At 32.3% G+C, this 26,235-nt stretch overlaps 2 protein-coding genes and 1 non-coding gene across 10 annotated transcripts in view; 1 reads left to right on the forward strand and 2 right to left on the reverse strand.

Moving 5' to 3' along the window:
* LOC100722197 (sodium/glucose cotransporter 4) overlaps positions 1 to 16,822 on the forward strand; it is a 239,976-nt gene extending 223,154 nt beyond the window's left edge. For all 4 annotated transcript variants that reach the window (XR_010043175.1, XR_010043176.1, XR_010043179.1 and 1 more), the window contains 2 exons: positions 9,181 to 9,377; positions 16,689 to 16,822. The gene's annotated coding sequence lies outside the window, so the exon portion shown is untranslated. The remainder of the gene's footprint in view (positions 1 to 9,180; positions 9,378 to 16,688) is intronic.
* Positions 1 to 26,235, reverse strand: part of Spata6 (spermatogenesis associated 6) — a 149,715-nt gene that overhangs the window by 75,894 nt on the left and 47,586 nt on the right. For all 5 annotated transcript variants that reach the window (XM_063236470.1, XM_063236468.1, XM_063236469.1 and 2 more), the window contains 5 exons: positions 25,422 to 25,546; positions 21,275 to 21,355; positions 16,640 to 16,933; positions 9,146 to 9,233; positions 2,314 to 2,354 (listed from right to left, as the gene is read on the reverse strand). In XM_063236470.1, the coding sequence (XP_063092540.1) occupies positions 2,314 to 2,354; positions 9,146 to 9,233; positions 16,640 to 16,933; positions 21,275 to 21,355; positions 25,422 to 25,546 (629 nt within the window). The remainder of the gene's footprint in view (positions 1 to 2,313; positions 2,355 to 9,145; positions 9,234 to 16,639; positions 16,934 to 21,274; positions 21,356 to 25,421; positions 25,547 to 26,235) is intronic.
* LOC111754901 (U6 spliceosomal RNA) lies at positions 15,263 to 15,369 on the reverse strand. The gene has a single exon (XR_002789571.1). It is a non-coding gene; the product is annotated as a U6 spliceosomal RNA (small nuclear RNA).

Below are 26,235 nucleotides of genomic sequence, written 5' to 3' on the forward strand. Positions count from 1 at the left end.
TTGTGAGTTCAATCCTAGGTACAAAAAAAAAAAAAAAAAGAAGTATCTATGAGGATAGCTGATTATTATGTGTTTGGGATAAAGGATGTTGAGTTTTGCTAAAAGAACAGATAAAAACTGATAAACTAGAAGTTAAAAAAGGAAAACCAGTCAAGATAGAAAGTAAAAATGCTAAGGAGCCATTATCCTTCAATATATATTCTCCTACCAAACTAGATGCACCCAGTAGTTTTTCTTTTCTCCTAAGACACTATTCTATTCCAAATTATAAGATTTCATGTTGTTTTCCTTTCAAGAAAATCCTGTCTCTCTTGTTTCCAGAGAACTCAGGAAAAGTCTCACTTTTCCACAAAATTTTTAGTAAGTACTCCTAACTTGATGGTGAAAAAGAGCCTTATAGAATTCCCAAGGTATTTGACTATCTGAATATGCACTGACCAAATACTGTGTGCCGGTAAGAAAATAAATCTTTGTTCTTTCAATTCTGAAAATACTCTGCTATGAAAATCTACCTTTTGTATACAAAAGCAACCTGTGATCTTACCCACTAGGCACCGTCTTCTAAGGAAAGTTCTGAAAGTAAAGAATTCCAAGGTAGAAGTAGAAGAGAATTAAAGATGAAGTATATAGTTCTTGGCACCATACATTTGGAAAGAAGGACATTTTATATCTACCTTCAAATGAACCCACTTATAGTTGGACTATAGCTACCTTAGAGAAAAATATTAATGTTCCATAAACTTCATCCATTTCTCTTTATATTTGGTTTACTTCTGTTTCTTAACAATCCACTCCTATAATGCACAATTTTAGGAACACACACTATATATGAAGGTAAGAGCAATTATTAATTAGCAAAATTAGTAAGGTCCTTGCCATTCCAGACCTGACAGATTAGCTAGAAAAAAAACTTTAAACAAATGTATGAATACATATTTAGTTATAAGCTGTAGTATATTATTTGAAGGAAATAGGTTTGATCATTGAGCAATATTTTTTATTTTGCTATTAGTGCTTCCACACACAGACACACACCACTCACACACATCTATGTGTTTGTGCATATATTATGACTGAATAAATTTTACATAGTAGAGTGTGACTGGACTTGGTGACTTATGCCAGGCCTGAACTCCTCTAGGGGTAGCCTTAAACAAAGCATAAAGCTACGTGAACACTATACAAGAACAACCTTTTTAATTTGTGTTGTATTTCTAGTCTAGACCAGTGGTATTCAGATGCAAATCCTTGGATAGGTGGAAAAGAGCTGTGTAAGAATCACTGAGACACTTGTTAGAAAATTCTTATCTCCTTTGTCAATAATTTCACGTTAGTAAGCCTGAAATGAATTGTTAAAAAGCTCTACCTCAATAATTTAGACACTGAGATTTGGGCCCTCATCATACAGCTTCTTGACTCATTAACTGTTTCAGATTTCTTTATCACAGTAAAAGCACAGCACATGTATGTGTATTCCATACCAGGAAGTATAAACAAAATTTTCAGGTAAATAAACACAAGTATTAAAAGGAAAGCTATATTTTTGTATTGTTTTGTTTTCTTAAGTATAGTGAAACTAGTAAGAAGTTTTCACTTAGGGAAAGAAAAAACATAGTGAGGAAACACTTCTCACAATGAGGACATGGCTTTAGAGTGTGGTAATCAGATAATTTAATGTGGTTGCCAAATAATTTTAGATGATACACAAGATTATTCCACATGACTCATGGACATATACTAATATTGCACCACAGGAAAAAACAGCATTACTTTTTCAACTCTCCATCCATCAGAAGTCCTCAGTTACCTAGAGTATGTGTCTCACACCTACCATTTGTCTCATGAAAAATAGAGAGCATGCCTGCCAGCACAAATCAGGATCCAGCCAGATTTTAGTAATGCATTTTTAAGGCAATTACCCAAATAAAGGATTTCATAAATAGGCAAATTATACTTTTTTATCTTATAATAATGAGATGAATAAAATGAAAGTGAATTTAAACAAAATAGTATAAATTAATGCAGATATGGCAAAAGTTATGGCAGTGTGTGAGTAAACTGAAATTTGGAGGTATTATTTTGGGAGCCATTATTAGAAGTAACAACCAATTTCTCTTTCTCACACACACATATTCAATAATCAATAAATCTAATTAATAATCCAAAATTCATAAAATATTTGGCCTACTATATCACTTGGCATAGTTGCCAAAATAGTGGGGCAATTATTGTATTGTGCATTTTTAACAGATGAATTTTAAGCTATTTTCTGAAACCTAGAATAATTATCATTGCATAATTTATTCTACATACCTTATAATCCTTAGACCGGCAGCAGCCAAGATGAGAATGATCTGAAAAAGGTTGTGCAAAAGAATTACAGTATAAATGTCATACCAAAAGGGACAAAATTTGGTTTTATCTATGATTTTTGCTACTGTTTCTATAATTATAATTCATGTGGCAGACTTTAGAAATACTTTAAAACCCTTCAACAATGTTACAAAAACAATCAGCCAACAAATTAAAATTGGCATCCATTCTTCAGTAATAAAATGATTTCCCAAATGCTATATTCACTAAAATAGGAGGTATCAATACAGTCGGGAATAATTTTTACTTGAAAAACTAACTTGGGTAAGTTTTTGCTGATAAATTAGTCTCTGATGATACATTTGAATTTTTAGATTTAATAGATAGTGTGAAACAACATGTGCTCTTATTCTTGGAATTCATGCTAGAATCTCCAGTGCAGGACCAGCTTCAAAGGATGGTAGCATCATACAGTGTACAAAAACTGTTGACAAATAGACCTGCACTGTATGTTTAAGGCCCACCCGCTGGCCATATGACCTTGGAACTGAACTTGCAAGTCAGGATTCCTAATCTTTCTGATGTACCACTCTTACAGTTTTAAAGAGCATGTTAAACTAAGTAAATGTTGACTATTATAAAATTAAATAAAACTAAAGGCACTAAAGTAAGTGTTTGCTGTTATTGCTAAAACATAAATTAGTATCACAAATATTAAATTCTGCCTCAAAAGATGTTTAATTTCCAATTCTGTCACTAGACATATTTTTCAAATTGCTAAACAATTAATTTGAATTTTATTTCTTAATTTTAGAATATAAAAACAATGCTTACCCTATCTTAGAGAGCCAAGTGAGTACTTAAATTATATGACATGTAAAAGGCTCTGGCACAGTATCTGTCACATAGTGGATTTTAAATACAATTCTAAAATACCTTCCTACAATGATAACTACTAAGTATATGTGCAGATTTAAGGTTTTATTAATTAGTCACCTTTTAATAAGCAATTTTTAAGTATTATAATCCTTAATATTTATAGCAAAAAATCAGAATCATAATTTACAACCTTCCTTCTTCATTTACATATTCTGATCAAAATACTATAAGATTATGTGTTTTACTTTCCCAAACAGTCTTATCCAGAAAAAAATATATATATTAAAAGAAACTTAGGATAGCCAGTGTTCAGCAAAGAACTTTCACTTTTTTTATGGCCCTAGATGTTGGTTTTCTATATGTTCTGAGTCATCTGAAAAGTCAGCTGAAATATCAGTGTTTTCACATGAGCCAACTTCCCCAATTAATGTAGGAAAGAGTCAAATTTACTTCTATTGCTTTTTGAAATTAAAAATAAAATAACTCTGGTCCACTGTTCTTCTTGACAAATCTAATGTAGTAAAACTAAAATTAAAACAAAGGCATTAATGTAGCCAAAGAAATAAAAAATAATGAGCATATACTGAGCCTAAGTCTCCAAAAATGCTAACTTTGAAAGTTAAGATAATTCTAGAAGTGGCATATATTCTCTGGAAGCTAGAGTCACATTAAATTTTTCAATGTGTTAAAGCACTGGTGTGTATTCTGCACTTTACAAACTACGTATAAATGTAAGTTAACTTGAACATGTTTATAATTTTATTTTGTTTTTACAAATTAAGCTATTATTTCTATCTGAGGTTTCCCAATATTCACATTTAATCACTCTCATCAACAATGAGGAACTAATCAAACTGAAATGCAGGAGACAATGGAAATAACAGTCATGTCCCATAGCCATGAAGTGGTTATAATCTACTTTGGTTAAGTTATATAAAGTTGAGTAAAACAGTATAAAGGAACAGGATATAGTCAGTATGGTACAATTAGTTATATAAAAAGTGGTATTACAGGGCAGTCCCTCAAAGTTGCAGGCAATCAGAAGAGGTTTATAAACATGGAATAACTTGAACTGGAAACAATAAATGGGTCCCCTTTAAGAAAAGGTTCAAGAAAAAGGAAGAGTTAACCAGATCTTGCGTGTATGATCTTGGACAACTTCAAAGCTCGGCTGTCCATATCCATAAAATGGAAATAATAAACTACACTTCATGAGGATGTTGTAATTATCAAAATGATACAAGGAACTTACCTAGAATAGGAGCTAGCATAAAAAACATTCGTAAATGTTAGCTGTTATTTCACTCAAAAATCTCATGAAATAGAATGTTATGGACTAAATATTGGAGTCTCTGTTCCAAGATTTGTATTTAATAACCTCTGAAGATAGAATTAAGAAGAAGTCATAAAAGTGGGCCCTTAGGATGGGACAATGCCTTTATGAGAAGAGGTCATGTGAATACAATGCAACATGGTAGACACCTACAAATCAAGAGAAGAAACGTCTTAATAAAACCTGCTTTCCCAAGACCTTGATCTAAAGGCTACCACAAGGCAGGTACCTTATTTACCATGGACTAGAAGAGTAGTAATCACCAAAGAAAATACTGAAGTGGCTTCTAAGTACATGAATATACATTTGATGTCATTAGACGTTAGGAAAATGCAAATTAAAATCTTAAGATGGGACTATACATCCACCACTGGTATGATTTTAAGAAATGACAAAAATGTCAAGTACATGATGAACTTGGCACACTCACATAGTGCTGATGGAAGCATAAAATGGTTCAGTCACTTTGGAAAATAGTAGGCAATTTCTTTAAAACTTAAAAATAAATTCATTGTAAGAATGGATTCCATTCCTAGGTATCTGTCCAAGGAAAATCAAATATATCTGTGCAGAGACTACAATACAAATGTTCACAATAACTTTCTTAATAGTAGCAAAAAGGAGAAATTAATCCAGGGGCTGAAAAGGGGAACACAGCTGACTGTCAGTGAGTACACAGAAGACATGGGGTGATGGAAATGTTCTAAAACTGGATTTGGTGATTTAACAACAATTCAAATTTATTCAAAATCATTTAATTGTACATTTAAAAACAAATCACACTTAAATAAAGCTATTAAATATTGAATGAAAAAATAAATAAACCAAATAAAGAAATATGCCTACAAATGATGAATTTAGCTGGTACTCCTCTTCAGGGAATCCAGAAAGAAACACATTTAAATAAAATCTGAGACAAATGAGATATTTTGCTAGTAAGTATGCATATGAAGATTACATGGTATTTTGTTCAGATAGTATGAAAATATTAATATTGAGCACTATCTATTCAAAATATGACATTGAAATTTCAAACATTTCTTCTAATTTTATTTTACAAATGTAACTATCAAACAAAGAATCAGTGTAAGCTTGTAAAAATTGCAACCTTATACAAATAAAAATCAGAAAAACATCTTCATATGAAGAGAATAAGAAGTATTTTCTCAAAGAGAGGAGTCGGGAGTCTTACATCTTTGTTGAATTCCTAAGTAAACAGATCAAGATAATACCATTGATTTTCTTCAAATACAAATAAAGGAAGACTAAAGTGCCCAAACTCTCGAATTACAAGGGATACTGTGTTTCTTCAAAAGGACTACATAAATTTTAACCAGAATTAAGCGCTATGACAATTCCAAATAGAGACAATGTACTTTATTAAACATAGAGAAAATATTAGAACTTGAAAGGAGAAAGAAAGAACTTGGAGTTAGAAGACCTAGCATGGTCATTTTGTAGCTCTCCATATGTACCTTAACCTCTCTAAGTCTTTGTCATTTTCCTCAATTAAATTCAGTTAAACCTATTGAGACACAATTCTTATGAAGGGTCAATGCTGGTGAAAGCACCATCCCATGACAACTTACAAATCATTAGGCAACACAATTTGGCAAGAAAATGTTCAATAAGAATATCTATTAGTATAAGACTACAAATGAAAATTCACTGTTTAAAAGACCTGACCTTCAAAAATTCCCATATATATGCTGGGTAGAAGCACCTGCCTAGCAAGCACAAGGCCGTGAGTTTGATCTCTGGCACAGAAAAAAAAAAAAAATTCCCATATATGTAAATAATAATAAAAACCTGACACAGAAACTATTCCCACTGTCAGTATTCAAAATAATTGGGGCATTAAAAGAAAAGAAGTAAAATTCTTTATAGTAAAAAGTAAACTAATAAACGTTCAAAGAGAAATAGAGTTTTAAAAGCTTACTATTTGGCAAACCTCACAGTAATAAATTGTTTCAGGCAATTATCATTCATATATGCTAAAGAAGTCAAAATTAAAGGTGTAATAGGACATTACATATCTTAGAAGTATCTCCCCATACATACAAATGGTAGAAATAGTACTTTAATGCTGTAGAAATGTAACCAAATCACTTTCATCAAGTGAGAAAACTTTGTATTACCAGTAACAAAGTAAGACCATGTACTTTCTGACTTGCACTGAGAATAAGACAAAGATTCTGTTCTACTCTGGGAAAAAAAGTCAATAAGTCTAATCACAAGGAAAAAAAATCAAACAAAACAAATTTGGGGCAGTATACAAAATTGGCCTGTGCTATTTAAAATTAAACTGTCATTAAAAAGAAAGAAACTTTAAGAAATTGATCCATACTACAGAAAAGTAAAAAGTGACAAATGAACACTGTCATGGGGTTTCTTTTGATAGAAAGGAACAGTTAGGGCAACTAGCAAAATCTGATTTAGGGTTATAATCTATTATGATTTAGGTGTATAATCAGAATATAATCAATATGATTATATCATGTCAATTTTACTTCTTTTGGTAATTATATCACAAAAGATAGAATCTGTATTAGTCTGCTTAAGCCATCATAATAAAATATCACAGACTTGGTGGCTCTGAACAATACAAATTTCCACAGTTCAGGAACTGCAAGTAGGAAATCAGTGTGTCAATATGGTTGGCTCCTGGAGGAATCATTTTTCCCAGTTTGTAGATGGCTGTCTTCTAGCTGAGTCCACACAGTAGGGTGGGGGTTCCTCTAGTCCTTTGTTACAAAGACATGATCCCACCATGAGGGATACGCCTTCATCTAAGCCTAATCAGCTTCCAAAGGCCTGAGATCTCTAAATAAAATATCACATGAGGTGTTAAAGCTTCAACATACAAATTTAATACAGGATGAAGTCCTCGTCAAAAAAGTTTATATAAAGATATATGTGCTGGCAGAGAGCTGATAAAAGGGAAAGAGAATGTTGATCCCAAATGAAAAGTATATGGGGAATGCTTTGTACTACTGTCCAATTTTCTTTAAGTGTGAAATGATACAAAAATAGAAAGCTAAAAAATAAACCAATCCAGTGATCTTTCTGATCTATCTCTACACATGCAGACTTTCAGTTAGTAGTTATTGAAACTGTAACAATTCCGATGGGGAATACATAATACTCAAGCAAAATCAAATGCTTACCTGTTAAAGAAGCTTTCTGAAGAAATGTCTATATTGAAGTTACTTTCCATTCGCTTGTAAACACAGCTCATTTTCTGTATTTATAAATTTCTTCTAATAGTATAAAATCTGCTTCTAATTTTATATAATCTACTGCTATTGGTGTAAAATACTATTGATTACTTCACCTCAGTGCTACATAATAAACTGTATTTTTAGAAAAAATGTTTCATTTATTCATTTTAAAAGAGGCTATGAACTGGAAAAAACAAGAGCTCACTACAAGTAATGATTCTATTTTTCTTTCACTCTATCTCAGTTTTCTTCCTCTGTGATTTTCTCAGTGCATAGTAAACTAACTTGACAGGATACTAGTCAGTATTTGCTATACTTGGCACAGTCTCCAAATATTAATGTTCACCTGTCTTTTACTATTTAAACTTTTTTATAGAACTTAAGAATTTTATCTAACCATTAGGACTGAGGCTAAACATAGAAATTTCTTATAAATTAAATGTAAAGAACATTATCTTTTAAGACACCTAAGTAATAAATAGTTATATTGACAGCCAACATTTACTAAGCGCTTATGTGCTAATTCATTCTACATAGCAATATTTCCCTTGTTATCTTCATTCTTTAAAAAACTAATTATTAAAGCAGTTAATATTACCTTTTCAAAGATGCCAAGTTTATAGATAAATGGCAGAGCAAATATTCAAATAGTATTCAAATATATCTAAATAGATGTCCCAGCCAGTAGTCCCATCCTTTTCGGTACCAGGGACCAGTTTTGTAAGAGACAGTTTTTCCTGGAGTGAGCAGGTTATATGGCAGGGAGTGAGGGATGATTCCAAGGAGCAGGCAACCTAGATCCCGAAGGCTGGAAGTTCACGGTATAGTTTATCTCCTATGAGAATCTTATACCTCACACTGATCTGATAGCCACTGGAGTTCAGGCGGCCACGCAAGCACTAGGTGTGGCTAGTATGCAGATGAGCTCCACTGCCCCTCACCCTGCTGTGACAGATTCTGGGTACATAGCCCTGGATTGGGGAGCCCTGCTTAAACCCACAACTCCAAACTTCTTTTTCACACAATTTACCCAAATTCATTTTACAAACTAACATACATTATGGTAAAAAAAAAAAAAAAGCGTTTCCCAGACAAATAAGCTTAGAAAATCTGAGAATAAAATTAGTCAAATGATGTTTTATTGGAAGATATCAGAATCTTAACCTGCTGAAAAGTATTAAGAATCTCAAAGAAGGATATGATTATAGGCAATATATACATTCTATGACTTTTAGGGGGTATCTATAAGTGTACCCACACATTGTTTAAAAAAAAAAAAACAGTATCATGTCATCAAGTAGCTCAGCAAAGATTCTGTTTCCATTAATTGATGCCAAGTTAAAAGACTCAACTATAATCCAGGCAACTAACCAATGAAGAAAGACAATATCAAACTTACCATTGTGCACCCTGGCCCACCCATCTCTTTCACAGTCTCTGCCGGAAGGTGCAAACAAAGTATCAGTCCTGGGACTCGGGGGATCAACCTAGAAGAAGCAGAATTCTCAATGTAAAAAGAGCCTAAGTGGTCCCTGTCTTTCAAACTTGTGACACCAAAAAAGTAAATCAAGGGCATGTATCACGTAACGAGTTAATATGATATGACCTGTATGCACCAGCCATGTTTCCAGGTAAGAGTTGTTTTCCTAGTTATATTTAAACAAAATTGAAATTAAATTCCAGAAATAAATAAATATATTTATTTATATTAGTGGTACTGGGAATTGAACCCAGGGTCTTTGCCATGAGCTGGATCTCAGTGACAAGAAAAAGCTATCAAACATTTTAAAAGCAGTTATTTTCCCAATGTTTTTATATCTAACCCCACAGTACTGATTTATTTTTATATAGCAGTATTCTTAAAAAATATTACTATCCCTTCACAACAGGATATAAAATAGCCTTTTTAAAAATTGTTAAAATTTTGTTAGTACATGTTTGCAGTTCACGCAGTTTACAGTTCTTTGGGGGATTGGTCACATGTACATATTGCCGCTTGTTTCTCCTTTTTTTTTTTTTAATCTTCTCTTTCCATCCCCCTCTTTTCCTTCCTCCTCCAATTCCCTTGTCCCACTTTTAATTCTTCCTGATGTTATTAATCATATCTCATGTTATGGTATGTAATACTCACAGTAATTGAGGTTATTAGGTTCCTGTCCATTGCATAGCGTTTTTCTGGTTATTTCCCCTTTCTTCTCCTCTCTGCTTGCCCCTGTTCCCTCAGGCCACTTCCCTATTTTATTAAGAGATCTTTCCCTTTGTGTTCTTATAGCTGTCCTTTATTATTCTCTTTGTACTTTGCCTCAAACAAGAGCTACTGTAAAGTATATAAACTTGTGTGTATGGTTTATTTCACTCAATATTTTATTTTCCAGGTATATCTATTTTCCTGACAAGAGTTCAAATTTTGTCATTCTTTATAACCAAGTAGTAGTCCATTTTATCTCCTGTGTTAACGGGTATTCACACTGCTTCCAAGATGTAACTATTATGTATTGTGCTGCTATAATCACTGGTATACATATATTGCTGCAGTATGATGTCACAAGCCTCTCAATATCTAGAAGGGAGATAGTTGAGTCTAATTACAGTTCTTTAAGAAATCTTTATACTGATTTTCATAATGGTTGTACTACATTCTCACCACACCAAGGGGGTTCCTCTATCTCCACAGCCACCCCAGCATGTTGTTTGATTTATTAATGATTGACATTCTTTCCAGAGTAAGGTGGAATCTTAGCATTGTTTTAATTTGTACTTCAGTAATGTCCAGAGATGTTAAAGATTTTTTCCACATACTTGTTGATCATCTGCACTTCTCTATGAAGTGTTTGTTCAATTCTCTTGTTCATTTCTTGACTGGGTCTTTAAATTTAGGTGGCTTAATGTTTTTTATTTCTTTGTTTTAAATATTTTAGATATTAATCCTCTTTGTGAGAAGTAGCTGGCAAAAGTATTTTCTCACTCTGTAGGTTGTTTCTTCACTCTTTTTCTTTTGTGGCTTTTTAGTCTGATACAACCACATTGGTTCATTCTTGTTATTTCTTGTGAAATTGAGGAGCTATTTAGAAAATCCTTTCCTACACTTATGTCTTTAAGTGCTTTACCATTTTATCTTCCAGTAGGTTTAATGTTCGTTGATCTATCTTGCTTATAATTTAGTATATGGTGAGAGACAGGAGTCCAGTTTTCCATCTTGTGCAAAGAAATAACAAATTTTTCTATCACCACTTGTTGAATAGGTTATTTTGCCTGCAACAAACGTTTTTGTTCCCCTTGTCAAAGATCAAATAGTTGAAAGTGTCTGTTGAAGTTTCTGTATCATTAAATCTGTTCCACTGACCCACACGTTTTTGTTTCAGTATTAGATCATTTTTATCACTACTTTGTTGTAGAATAGCTTGAAGTCAGATATTACAAGGCCTCCTCCTTTGCTCTTATTGCCCAAAATTGCTTTTGCTGTTCTGGGTCTCTTCTGGCTACATATGAATTTTAGGATTGGTTTCCCTAGATCTGTAAAGTATGTGATTGTATTTGGACTGGGATAGCATTGAAATTGTATAAAATTTTGGGAGAATGACTATTTTGACAATACTGGTTCTGCCTGTCCAGGAGCAGGGAACATCTTTCCACTTTCTCTTTCACACTATTACAGTTTTCTTTGTAGACGTCTTTACCTCCTTGTTAATTCCTAATTTACTTTTCTTGAAATTATTGTGGACAGTATTATTTTTATAATTTCCTTTTCACCCAGTTCATTATTAGTATACACAAAATGCTAATTTTTTTCTATGCGTTGATCTTGTATCCTGTTACATTGCTGACGCCTGTTATTAATTCTTAAGAGTTTTTTGATGAAGTTCTTTAAGTCTTCTATATTGAGCATCATGTCATCTGCAAATAATGCTAATTTGAGTTCTTTATGTATTGCTTTTCTTTTTTTCTCTTGCTTAACTGCTCTGGCTGTTTCAAATATGGTGTTGAACAGAAGAGGTAATAGTAACATCCTTTTCTTTTTTCTGATTTTAGGGGAAAAGTTTTTAATTTTTCCCCATTTATTATGACACTGGCTATTGGTTTGTCATGAACAGCTTTTATCATATTCATGTATGGTCCTTTTGTCATACCTGTTTTCTTCAGGGCTTGAAAGGGTGCTAGATTTGTCAAAAAGCCTTTTCTGCATCTACTGATATGATCATATGGTTTTTGACCTGGCTCCTATTTATGTCATGTATTACATTTTATAGTCGTACCTCAGTTCACAAACCAATTCTCTCCACAATTCTGATCACAAACCAAATTGGAGGAAAACCAAATACAATTTTCACGTAAGGTCAACATTGAATTTGATTTGGTTCTTGTCCAACTTGGTTTGGGGCCAGAACAATGGAAAGAATCAAATTTGTGAACCAAGGCACTACTCTATTGTCTTACATATGTTGAAACATCCTTAAATCTCTGGTAAGAAACCTACTTGATCTTCACAATGTATTACACTCTATTTGCTAATATCGTGCTGAGGATTTTTACATTTATGTTCATTAAGGAGACCAGCCCATAGTGTTCTTTTTAAATTGAGTCTTTATCCATTTTGGGGATCAGAATAATACTGGATTCCACTGATGCATTTGGAAGCATTCATCTCTTTGAATTTCTTTCAAGAGATTAAAGAGTATTGGTGATATAATATTCTTAGACTCTATAGATTTCAGCAGTGGATCCATCAGGTCCTGGGGTAGATTCATTATTATGCTGTCAATTTCATTGCTTACTATTGGACTGCTAAGTGTATTTATTTATGCCTTCTTGAGTTAGTTTTGGTAGTTTGTTGTGTGTAGGAATCTTTCCATTTCTTCAAAATTTGCTAATTTATTAGAATACAAGTATTTGTTGTAGTTACTAACTTCTGAGTTTTGATAGTGTCTGTTTAATTTCATATTTTTCATTTCTAATTGCATTAATGTTTTTTTTTCTCTTTCTCTTGGTAATTCTAGCAAAGTACTTACAGATTTTATTTATTCTTTCAAAGACCAGTTTTTCAATTCATTATTTTTATGCTTGTTTACTGTTTTTTGTTTCAGTTTCCCTGATATCCACTCTCAACTTCATAATTTCTTTCCTTAATTCAGTTTGGGGCTAGTTTGTTGTTTCTCAAGCATATTAAGATTTCTCAGGACATTATTTACAATGGTACCTCGGTTCAGGTACTTAAATTCCTTCCAAGATTCTGGTTGCAAACCAAATTGGATGACAACCAAATTAAATTCAATGGTTAGGTTCACTGTTCACCTTAGGGAGAAATTTGACTCAGTTCTTGTGCAATTTAGTTTGCAACCAGAATCATGGAAAGACTTAAGTTCATGAATGGAAGTACTACTGTATTTGGGCTTACTGTTTTCCTAATGTGATCACTGACTGCAATGAATTTTCCTCCAACAAGTGCTTTTATAATATGCCAAAGGCTTTGATCTACTGTCATTTTCATTAATTTCCAGAAAATTTTAAATTTCTTCTTTGATTTCTTCTGTGATCCACTGGTTGTTTAGGAATATGTTGTTAATTTTCCAAGAGGTTTTTGCCTTTTCCAAAATTTCTTCTGTTGTGGATTTCTACATTTGTTGCACAATGGTCTGATAATAAGCATGGGGTAATTTCAATTCTTTTACAGTTACTTAACCTGGTTTTGTGGACTACTATGTAATATATTTTGGAAAAGGTACCATTGTGCTGCTGAGAAGAATGTATACTCTGTTGTAGAAGGTGGAATCCTCTGTATACATCTATTAAATCCCTATGTTTAAGGGTGTGGTTCAGTTCTGATATTTTTAAATATTCTTTATTGGTTTTTTGTTTAGTTGATCTATTTCTTGCAAAATTGAGGTGTTAAAATTTCTTAATATAATTGTGATAGCATTTATACAATCTTTTAATTTCAGTATTTTTGTTTTATAAAGATATGTGACCCTGTGTTTGATGCATATATTTTATCAATGCTATCTCCTTCTTAACTTAAATGATTTTGTTCGTCTCTTCTAATCTGTTTCAGCTTGAAGATTATCATGTCTGATATTAGAATTGCTACCCCTGCAAACTGATGTGAATCCTGTTTTTGGAGTCCCATTACATGAAATACTATTTTCCATCCTTTAGTTTTTAGTCTATGCATACTGTCTTTTCTTTTACTGCTAACACAAAATACCTGGCACTCAAAATTAGAGGAGGAAAGGTTTATTTGGCTTACAGTTTGTGGAGGTTTTCAGTCTATAATCAGCTGGCTCCAAGACAGAGTAGCTCTAGGCCGAGGGGCAACAGTTTTTGGCAGAATACAGCAAACGCAACAAGCAGAGAAGGGGAAAAGAGATAAGTCTCTTTCTGTCCCTTATATTACAGACAGGCTACCCACTCTAGGATGGGTATAGCAATTACACATTTAATCCCAGCATCAGACCATGAATCAATCACAAACTCTAGATTTAGCCACTTCTAAAAAGCAGCCCATACCCATGACTACATGAGGATTTGGGGGGACATCTAGACACAAAACATAACATATTTTCTTGGACTAGATAAGTTTCTCAAAGGCAAGACTGTTGGATTCTGCTTTTTGACCCAGTTTGCTAATCTGTGTCTTTCAACTGAAGAGCTGAGGCTGATAACATAGAGAGGTATTACTGAAACGTGTTCATTATTTACAGTCATGGTCTTCTTTATCTGTTGGTGAAACCTTTGTGTTCCTTTTTCTAATGCTTTTTGTTACTGTTTATCCACTGGCCTCACTAGTTCCCTGTGATTTTAGCTGTGCCCATTTTGTCATATCTGTCGAGAACATTTTTAAGTATTTTGGCAAGAGTTGACTTAGTACCCATATGTCTTTTGAGCTTGTCCTTTTCATGGAAATACATTATTTCTCTATCTATTTTGAAAGATAGCTTTGCTGGATAAGTAAATCTGGGCTGGAAGTTATTTGCCCTGAGAGCTTGAATATTTTACTCCAAGCTCTTCTGGCCTATAGAATTTTTGTTGAGAATCAGCTGTCATCCTAACTGGTTTATCTTTATGTGCAATTTTTTGTTTTCTTCTGGCTGCTTTTAAAATTCTGGTTAAAGTTTTGTTTTGTTTTTTGCTGGATATCTGGTAATTTAATAAAGGATATGCCTTCGTAAGCTTCTTTTTTCATTATACTTGTTTGGTTTTCTACTTGTATTTTAAACTCTTACACTTAAGAAATATTCTTCTATGATTTCTGAAATATGTTAGTAAATCCATCTGTGCTTCTTTTTCTCTAACTCCAATGAGCCTTACATTAGTAAGGCTTCTAGTAACTGATAGATAATCTCTTTTGTTCTTATTTTCTTTGTTGGCTTCTTTGAGCTCTTTGTATTAATTCACTATTTTGTTCTCTGTACCAGACATTCTGTCTTTATGTTAGTTGTTTTGGCAATTTATAAATTCTATACATTTTAAAAATTTCTGTTTGACATCTTTTTTGAGGATTAAATATCCTTGTTTAATCTGAAAAAACATGGAATATTTCCCAAATTTACTTAACATGTTTGCATAGGAGTCACGCTAATCTTTTCTGTGTCGTTACAATTTTAGTGTGTATGCTGCCGAAGTGAGCACCTTTTTTTTTTCAATTTAACTTGTAACTATAGGCAGATAATCTGAAAGGAAAACATTATCTAAATACTGTTCAAGCAACAAAAAAAGTAACCAGAATTGATAATCAAATTCAATAGAAATAAAACAAAGGCAACCATAATAATATCAGTAAAATACTATCACTTAAATATATCCATTGCACTATAAATTTTTTATAATAGTGATCTACTATTTTAGTTTAAAAAGTAAAGGTTTCATAATCAAAATATAAAAACAGAAGAAAATGTTTAAATTATATTTAATTTTTTAAAACAATTGTGATTAATTTTCTATGCAATGCAAAGAAAACTCTAAACTTTGAGATAGCGTATATTCAAAAAGTCTACAATTACACACCAAAGGGATAAGTAAACCATTTTAGAATTTCAGAAAAAAATAGTCATTCCAATTAATTTTATATACATCAATAATTTTATGCATATCAAAATTATCTTGCTTTTATAGTTACTTACATCTGGAGGTTTAGAATTTTATATATTAATGTATTATATATTAAATATTTTCATTATTTTGAAAGCCTTTGGTAAAGAGTTCTTTTAAGGTAAAAATTCAAAACCTTAGAAAACTGAAGATTCTGATATCACTTTTTAAAAAATATTTTGATCACAGATCCTTAAAGTTTAGCCAAATTCTATTTGAGTATCAGAAGGGACTCAAGCCTTTAAACTTCAACCATATCAAAAGTAGGTTTCAGTACAAGAACATTAGAATTATGCTACCTGGAAGTCAGCTGTCTTTCCTTCCAAAGGCCTTCCCATACATTGCTATCAATGATTTCCTTCAAAGATGCTTTATATGAGGCTTTCCAAAGGGACATAATTTCAAAGAAAACTTACTTTCCATTACAATAGTTTAAAAGGACAGAGTAAGTGGGGGTCTTTCTTTCCATAAATAACATTTAGTTCTCTTCTAAAATCCCACTCTGCATATTAGTGTTAACATCAATTACAGCCAAACTGAATTTGTAGATTTATTATGTGGTCTACCGTATAAGAAGAAGAAAAATGGGTACACAGAGGATTTAACTCTGTTCTCATAATGTAGCTTGATCTCTGTCAGGTTTAAAGAATGAAAAAAGTAAATTCTTTTAGTGTATCCCATTTCATATTACTGGGAAAAAATTCAAGTAGGAAAATTAATAATATAAAATAAATTAAATGAGGTTTCAGAATAATATTTTAGTGGCAGAAAATATTTGATCAGTTTCAAATATAAGTTTGAGAATACATACATGTCTAATTACAAATGGCGGTTTATCTGTTTCTTTTTTGAATTCATAGGGTCCTAGATTTAAATGGGCCAGCCGCCGCCTGGTGTCTTCCGACAGTTCACACATCCGTCTTTTTGTATACGGAGATGGAGAGTGTGATTTTGAAGAAATTGTGGGCTGTTCGTAGTTCTTTGCATTTACGCAATATTTACTTCTCTCAGGTGACTTGGTTTTTTTCTTTTGTGATCTTGATGTTCTGTTTTGTGGTCTGCCATGTGATTTTTCAACTGGAGCTGAATGGTAGGTAAATTTATCCTAAACATAAAAAATAGTAATTGATTTAGCCAGAGGACATATTTTCTAAAGTTTTACCAGTACCAAAAAAAAAAAAAAAAAACCTTTAAAAAGTAATTTAACCAACACATACAAAGTCTATCAAAGACAACCAGATCAGTCATTCCTATCTGTGCAGATCCTGGGGGAGCAAAAGGAGTCAAATTCATATTATTCTATATAACTCTGCATAGCAGCTAATAAGTTACATTGTATCAAACTTCCTTAATTCTAACAAAGACTATGAAGATTAAGGTGCATTATTTAAGTATTTTAAAAACCTAAGAAATAAACTCAGAAAAGAATTTTTTGGTATGCAGAAAAATTAATGCAAACTTTGGTTATCATTTATATTGAAACATTTAAATAACTGACTATATAATTTAAGAGAACCATACTTAGTAACATATGTGTAATTGGTTGATTATGAAATATTTATGGAGAAAACTATAAAAATAGGTTTCATGTATTGTGTTATAATCATAAATAACACACACAACACAAAAATCTGAAAAGCTTTATATTTATTTTAATGAAATATATTACTTGGGTTGCATAAGGTGAATAGAATATTATGGTTCTTTCCAAGCTATAATTTAATAATTCAATGAAAGTTAACCATACAACTCTAATTCTGGTACTAGATTTTTTATAAGGATAACAATGTAAAAAGATGCTATAAAATTTAATAACTGAGACTATGTCTACTGGTAAAACTGGTTAGCAGTATGAATTTATTTTTTAGCCTGTGGTACTGGAGCTTGAACACAAGGACCACTGCACTACATCCTCAGCCACTTTTTAAAATTTTTATTTTATTAGTATATATTTGCAATACATGAAGTACCTGCATTCATCTTAACAGGTACATGTACACAGCGCCTCTTGATTCTTATTTATTTCTTTCCCTCTATTTTCACTGTCATTGTTAATTACTGTTATTTTTAAGTTCACTTTACAATATATGTTTATATTCAGTGTGGGTATTTGGTACATGTATATGACACATCTTAAACCTTTTTATTCCCTACCCCTCAGCCCTTAGACTCGTGTACACTTTCCAGTGTGCAAAAATCTAGAAAGTATCTCACTAAAGTGCCCTGGCTGGCCTTGAACTAGTGATTGTTCTGCTTCAACATCCAAAGCAGACATGTGCCACCACACCTGGCCAGTCTAAAATTCTGATACTAAAAACAAAAGAAACAGAAAACTTGAGCTGGAAGAGGGGGCACATTCTCATAGTTCCAGCTACTCAGCAGACTGAGAGCTAAGTGGATCCCCTGATAGCAGGTGTTTGAAGTCAGCCTGAGCAACACAGTGAGACCTGATTTCAAAAAGTTTTAAAGAATTTTTGATAGCTCCAATTTTGTTACTAGGATACGACTTTGTTCAAATAGACTCTACCTTATAAATGCCTTAATAGATACAAGTAATGTAAGATTTCTTCATGTACTGCCTAGAATTATAAAGAGCTTTTTTAGTTAGAATAAAAGGATAATTGAGAATCATTGAATGTTTCCTAACTTTAATCACTTTTAAAAACCTTTGATCCTATTTCTAATTTCCCAGTCTCCTTTCTATTTACTAACAGTATCTAAGTAAATAAAGTACAAATGTGAACAGAAGGGAGAGAGTAAAAAAAAAAAAGTTTTATGATGGAAATACACAGGAAAGAAAATGTATTTTTCTAATACAAAAATGACTATTATCTTCTTTTGAAGTCCTGTAATGTCTCCAATGTTTAGATTTTATTGGTCTTATTCTGTACTGTTTTGTTCAATTTTATTATACCTAATGATACAGGCAATTATTTTTAAGGTAGCAAGAGGCATTATGGTAACCATTGTTGATTACCTTGTATTCTGTTTTTACATCATGTGCTATGATCCATCCTTTGTTTTGACTGACTGCTTTGTTTTGTCATATTTGGTTTTATTCTCTTCCAAAAAAAAAAAAAAAGTAGTAAGAACTATGGGAGTAATAAAACCCAAAATGTGTAAATGTTGTTGTAAAAAAGAGAGGAAAAAAAGTGCTCTAAAGGATACAACTGCAAGCGTGTTTAGGTGTGTTAAGATAGATCACCATATTACTAAGTTTTTGTTGGATCACTGAACACAACTGTTTGCAGTCTCATTGTCTGAATGTCCACTTTGTATACTTTAATCCTGTAACTTGAACAACTATTTCTAAGATGACAATATGTAATCTATTAACTAGTGATTTCTTACTGTTTTTTTTGAAATTCTGTATTACTTGTTCCCTTATACGGTTTTGTTTTTTTTTTCCTTTAAATAAAAAAATAAAATAAAATAAAAAATAGATTAAAATGTTAACTATGTTATGTACTGCAAATGCACACCAACACAAAATAAAATTAAAATGTCTTGGAAAAAGTCATAAAATTCATTAATTATGTTATATGCTACATAAGTTTACATTCTTCAATCTTTATAGCAACTATATGTGGAATTTGAGCCAAGATGTTTCTAAAGTGCATTTTCTACATTCTTTTTCTTTCCCTTCCCTATCATTTCTCTATCCTTTTTCCTTCCTTTCATTCTTCCTCTCTTCTTTATTCCTTCCATTTTCTTCCCTCTTTCTATCCTCCTCTTCCTTTCTTTTTGGGATAGGATCAAAAACCAGGATCATACATGCTAGGCAAGCACTCCACCAGAACTACATCTGTTGTACTAAAGCATATTTTCTAACACCAAAGCTTATCCTGTCACATTTACCTTTATAAAGACAAAATGACAAAAATTGAAATTGAAAGTCAAAAAAAGAGTCTTGCCAAAAATTCACAGTACAAATGTCAGTTCATATGTGCAAGGAAACACTAATGGGTAGCTTTCCATTTAAAAGGGTTGTTCCATTGTGTTGTGTACTTAGAATGTATGTATTTTTTAATATGGATGCTATCTTCCAGACAAAAAGCTTAAAAAGGAGGCTTTTTAACCCATCACATTAAGCATGGAGAGAAAAATTGTGAGTCCAGGAAAAAAACCTTCTAACAATTCACATATGTGCATAGTATGCATTTCTTTTTTTTTTTTTTTTTTTTTTTTAATTTTTATTTAAGGAGAAAAGAAAAGAAAAAAAAACAGTGAAGGGTACAAGTTATACAGATTTACAGAAGAAAAAAATGCGCAGTAGGAAATCACTAGTTAATAGATTACATATTGCCATCTTAGAAATGCATTTCAAAACCAAGCCAGTAAAATATCTCTGTGTTTGGAAAGCACAGATTATCAGATCTCTAACATCTGTGTTTCAACTTACATTTAAAACATAACTACAGTGTAATTCAAAACTGCTGCCTTGCTAAGCAAAGTAAGAATATTCCACTTAATAATTGTATAACCAAAGTCAAGTGTGGTGGTGGCCACCTGCAGTCCTAGCTACTTAGGAGGTTAAAGTAGGATGCTGGCTTCTGCCCATGAGTTCAAGACCAGCTTGGGCAACCTAAAGAGACATTACACCTCAAAATAATAATAATCGTTCCTATATAAATTATCTGTCTTAACTCACAGTTATAATCTCCAGCAAATTTAATTAAAAATTGGTAATTATGTAAATTAAGATCCTACTGCTTCCATGACAGGTCCAGCTGTGCCCTGTTTAAGGTCCCTGGGCTTTACACATTACTGCCTCTTCATCACAATAGGTCATTATTACCCAGTCACAATGCAATTGCACATGAATGATATTATTAAACAGCTTATGGACAAAGTATAATAAACATCACAAACCACTACATGATTCAGTAAAGGTAACCAGATTGGAACATTAAAGTTAAGCATCTTATATTATTAAAGGCTGCTTTCACAAACATAAAGGTATTTAGGGTGAAATGCCCAAGCTTCCTCTGACCTGACAGTTCCTCAGGACATGAAGTAAACAATCAGAGACACTTAGGCAATCACACTCCTGAAACACCAATATCTGAGACAAGTTCCGTCATATTTTCTAAGCAATATCCTTTGACATTTGTGTATTAAACTCTTAACTTCTACATGATGTATAGAAGCTTCCAGTTCAGTTTTCTATGGACTTCTTTATCCCAATATTTTTCTGTTAGGCTTCTTTACATTAACAAAAATAAAAATAAAAAACAGCATGGCACCATTTAAAAATATTAATATTCAATTTGTCATTTATTAAGATGCAATCAGACTTAAATACCTTTAATAGTTGCTTTTAACTAAAGACTGATCAAAACAGTGATAAGAATTACAGTCTAAATAAAGGGATAAAGCTTCACAAATGGTCATAAATATGGAAAAATAAATCAAATTATTAAATACATTAAATAAATGATTTAACCTGAGCACGGCACTTCCTTGAACTTATCAGACATTCAGTAATCACTGAAGTTGTAGAAAATTCCAGCTTTGGAGCAATTCCCTGGGAGGGAAAAAGAGGGCACTATCATTAATGAACAGAATGTGATGTAACGCAACAAAAACTTGTCAAGGTTCGGTGCTGCACCTGTTAGTTCGCATTTCTTACTAAAGACAAAGGAAATCCAGTAAGCTAAACATTAGCTAGAAAATGGTTCACTAATAAAGACTTAGGACTGATTATTGGTAGAGTTAAGTTTTTTAAAATTATATTCAAATGTTTCTCCTTCAAATTATTTCAAAATCTTAAGGTTTTGAAACTATGATATATTATGGTCATAAATATATGAATATACTTAATGGATTACAGTTATTTTACAACTGAATGTGTACTTCGCCATATAATCAAGAAATACCTTAATTAGCTTGATACAGCCATTTCACAATGTAGATACCATAATTATGTACAATGTCTATGTGTCAATGAAAATTTTTAAGAGGAAATATTTTGGATAGCGATGTGTTAAAAAACATAACTCCTGGACATACAGTTTTACAGATGTGCACTACCACAATTGGCTTGTGTATGTAGTTTTTAAAACAGCAGGTCAAAAAATATCTTCTAGCATTTTTCCTGTCATGAAGGAAGGAATCTGGTTTCTATTTTTAGCAATACTGTAATCATCAGTTTGAATATAGTTTTGAGACAAGTCAAACCAGTTCAAAGGGACAGTCACAAAGTACCTGAGAAAATATTTAAAAGCACGTATGTTAAGCATACGCCAAAAAGTAAATAGGTAATCAACAGCCCAAAAGAATCTTTAAGTCTAGCTAGAGAAACATTGGAAATTTCTTGATTAAGATTTACTCCTATTACTGCTCAGAAATACTCATGGTTCTTGGTTTAACATTTAAGACACTTCTTTCATTTTCTGAATCATAATTCCTTTGAAACAGAAAGTAGACTGGAGCTATATAGGGTTCTGAGCTTATGTTCATATTTTTCATTTTATAAAGTCTCTCATCATTTCAGATCAAACTGATCATGCTTCTATGAATATACAGTGATGCTCTTAAATTTTTCTGGCTATCATGTGAATTTTATTGGAATTTGCTCGATTGTCTAACAGTTCTGTTCTAAGATTGTTGGCAAACATGGTCCTCATGCATTTTAGAAAACTTATGTTTGATTAAATGATTTTGTAAGGCAGTATGTTAGATCTCTCCAAGGTTCTAATGAAAGATTTACAGTCATGCTTTCAGTTTCACATCAGACAACTTCATGGAAGGCCTGGAATAATGTTATGCAAGGGTCATTTTTACTGTTAGCACTGTGTCAGTGAGAAAGCTAAAAACCATCAGAATAGTAAGTTCCAACTTTTTATAACAACCTTTTCTTTTGCTATTTTCTACCCTCCCGTACTGAGCTATAAGTAGCAAAAACTAAACCAGGTGACCCCTCTAACATCAGAAAGCCTTTCTGGGCAGTCTGTTTCACTGGCTTTCCTTCCTATCTTCCACTTTCTTGCGGGTGACTATGCTGCTAAATTTTCTGGCATGACGTACCAATGATTCCATATTTAGTTTTCAAAAACAGTTACCTCACTGTCCTGCCAATCGTTATCTGATAGCTTCTGTGGGGACCTTCAAGCTTTCACAAATACTCTCAGGTAGTATTTTATCACATCAGTACCTGGACTTATACTCAATACTGTAACTCTCCCATATACTGCTGATCACATAGAAGTATGGATCACAAAGTCCTTCCAGCTCTGGTCCTCCCCATAGAACTGTTTAAGTGTTTCCACACAGAACAGATCAGCATGAGTGATCTACGAGTGAAGAATACTGCAAAGCTTGTAATGACCTGGTCTAGACTACCACTGTCCCACATTATATATGTTGGTCACTAGATACAGTGACTGAACAGAAGTATCCTTTGAATGAAGGCATATCAAAAATTTGCTGTACAGTCATGTACCCCTTAAAAATGGTAATATTCACTGAGAAGGAGGTGATTTGTTTTGAAATCCTTTATTACTTACACCGATTTGTTTTGATTGGTTTTATTTTCCTTGATTCTATTCACTTTAAAATAAAATTTTAAAAAATTTTTAAAAAGAAATAGGTGATTTTTGTGATTGTGGGAACGTCAGAGAGTACTTATACATGACTTATTACACATCTAATTCTATGGCATAGTCATCTCTGCATCTGCAGTCCTTCATTAACTGGATAGCATTATGGACTGTATGACTGTATTTTATCATACTTTCCCATATATTGCTGGCCACACAGGAAGTACCAAATAGTCTTTATTTTTACTGACTTTTTAAAGTCCAGCTGTATTGTTACAGGTTCTCCAGAGAAATAGAACCAACAGGGTCATATATACAAACGAGTTTATCTTAAGAAATTACTTCACACTACTATGGGAGATGGCAAGTAGAACATTTAAGGACAGAAGGCAAGTGGGGAAGTCTGGGAAAAGTTGAAGTGCATCTAGAATATGAAATTTGTAGAACAGGCGGACAGAGTTAATCCTCAGGTAAAATTTCTGTTATGGTCTGTAACTCCTTAGTTGGTCTTGTCCTACCCATCAGGCAAATAAATATCAGGGCAGCATCAATTTTATCCATTTTTATTTTTCTTTTGTAAACAAGAAAGACTTTCAAATTCTTCACACTGTAATTATTGGAAGTGCTAATTTTTTTTGTTTTTTGCCTGAGAAATACATCTTCCAAATATATGTAACAATAATTCACATAAAGTAATGAAAGATGAATCCCTATTCATTTTTCAAGCATTTGAGTTTATACTGTCGTCTTGGTTTAATGTTGGATTTTAAATTACTATTAAGAGAACATAAATTTAAAGTATGATTATTTCTTCATTGTGGGTTTCAGTACAGTTCTTGAAATATTCTTTAACACATTTATAATATAGAAGCTAACTAATGGATACTGAAAATATCCCTAAGGACAACTACATTGATAGATTTGCTCAATAAAGCTGTTATTTCCTTGAATAGAGCAAAACTGCTTAATTCACTATATTGACTCATATATCACTCCACTTTCCTTGCTCATACACCTAGAATTTTATAAAATCAGCTTTAAAATATTTGTCCAAATAATTTCTACCTAAACAACTTTTAACTTTCCTCCTTTGAATGGCAACAGTTTCTATCAGTTTCCCTAAATGGGAGACTTTTAAGAATAAAAATATTTTAAAATCATCTAACAAAACTTGGAAAAAGCTGTAGGAGACAACAAGAGAGTAAACTATTACTTAATGTTAAGGTGTAAGAATATATACTTCCCTTCCTTAAACATTTTACAGTTAATCTCACCAAACTCCTAGTAAAACACATTTCAATTATTTCAGTTTTTCACTATTATAGACAATGATAAAAAGGAACACAAGAGGGCTCTTAGTGCACCAATGAGAATATAGTTAAGATAAAAATCTGGAAGATCACATGTTATGAGAATCTTTGTCTTCACCAAATAATTCTGAATTCTGATTTGTTCCAATACACAAAAGCAGCATATAACAGTTTCCATCTTTTTCCACTTTTGATTTCAGATTTATTAAAATTTTCCAACCTTGGCTGGTCTGATGGCGTGGGTTATCAGAACTTATTAACATTAGTTAATAAGTTGGTATACCACCCCCCTCACTGCTAAATTTGACTGGCTTTTTAAAAATTTTTTTTCTAACCTTATAACTATAAAAATAAAAATTGCATAGGTTGTCTTAATGTGGATTTCCCTAAATGCTATCAGGACAGAGTACTTTTCAAATGTGTGTTGGTCATTCCGTAGAAGCAGTACTAGACAGAGACAGATGGCACAGGGATGAGCGGGGAAGAGACAAGGAGAAGAGAGATCTGAAGACTAAAAAGCACTATAATACATGTTAATTTTGGATGATACATGCCTAAATTTTGTTCAATTATTTTCATTAAATTTCAGTATACTTACAATTGTACAATTTAAAAACTATGTTTTAAGTGAAAATTACAAATTGAATTATTAGTTCCTTACATTTAAGATATTGAGGATATGTGATGCTTTTTGATAATGATCCTACATCAAAAGCCAATTTAGAAAATAGTAAGTACTTACTCGTAAGCCAGAAATCCTTCTCATGGTAACCTGACGGTTTGAATCATGGTGTCCGGAAATTTGATTTGGACCCGGGAACATGAAATCTCGTGTGTTTTCCTCATATGTAGACAATGTTTCACCCACTACAAGAAAGATACCCTATGATTCAAATTATAACAAAATAGTCTATTTAGAAAAAAAAAATCAGCACATATAATATATATACTGCCTGATGTCTTATTGAATACCTGCTTACGAGCATGTTTATCTTTTACAAAAGGAATACTGAAATAACTGTGTATTAAATATTTTAACATATTTCCATTTTCAGAAATATATATTAGTAGTTTCTTGTTTCCTGCTGGCCACCCCTGCCTTTTGAAAGAATGAGAATCTTGTAAACTAAATGAATAATTATTTAGTTTAAAAAGTGTCCACTTAAATATGTCATAATGGTATGATTTATTCATCTAAATTTTAGTTATTATCTCTGCAATTTTTCTAGATAGCATTTTTTCTGCCATTATAAGATATAAAATTATGTGTTAAAATTGATGTATTTATAAAATCTGTGGCCACCTGAATTAGGTATACATGTAATATTTGAACATTTCAAGCTGGTTGTGGTGGCGCACACCTGTAATCCAGCATGCAGGACGCTAAGATAGGAATATTGCTGTTTGAGGCCAGCCTGTGCTACACAGTAAGCTGAAGGCCAGCCTGAACTGCATGGCAAGACTCTTATCTCAAAACAAAAACAGAAACAAAAACAAAAAGTTCACAGTAGCATTTAGAAAAATACAGTGTTAGTTTACAAAAAATAAGGATTTAA

Source organism: Cavia porcellus, unplaced genomic scaffold (assembly GCF_034190915.1).
Source record: "Cavia porcellus strain 051 isolate PalLab524CR breed Dunkin Hartley unplaced genomic scaffold, mCavPor4.1 scaffold_25, whole genome shotgun sequence".
Classification (NCBI taxonomy): domain Eukaryota; kingdom Metazoa; phylum Chordata; class Mammalia; order Rodentia; family Caviidae; genus Cavia; species Cavia porcellus.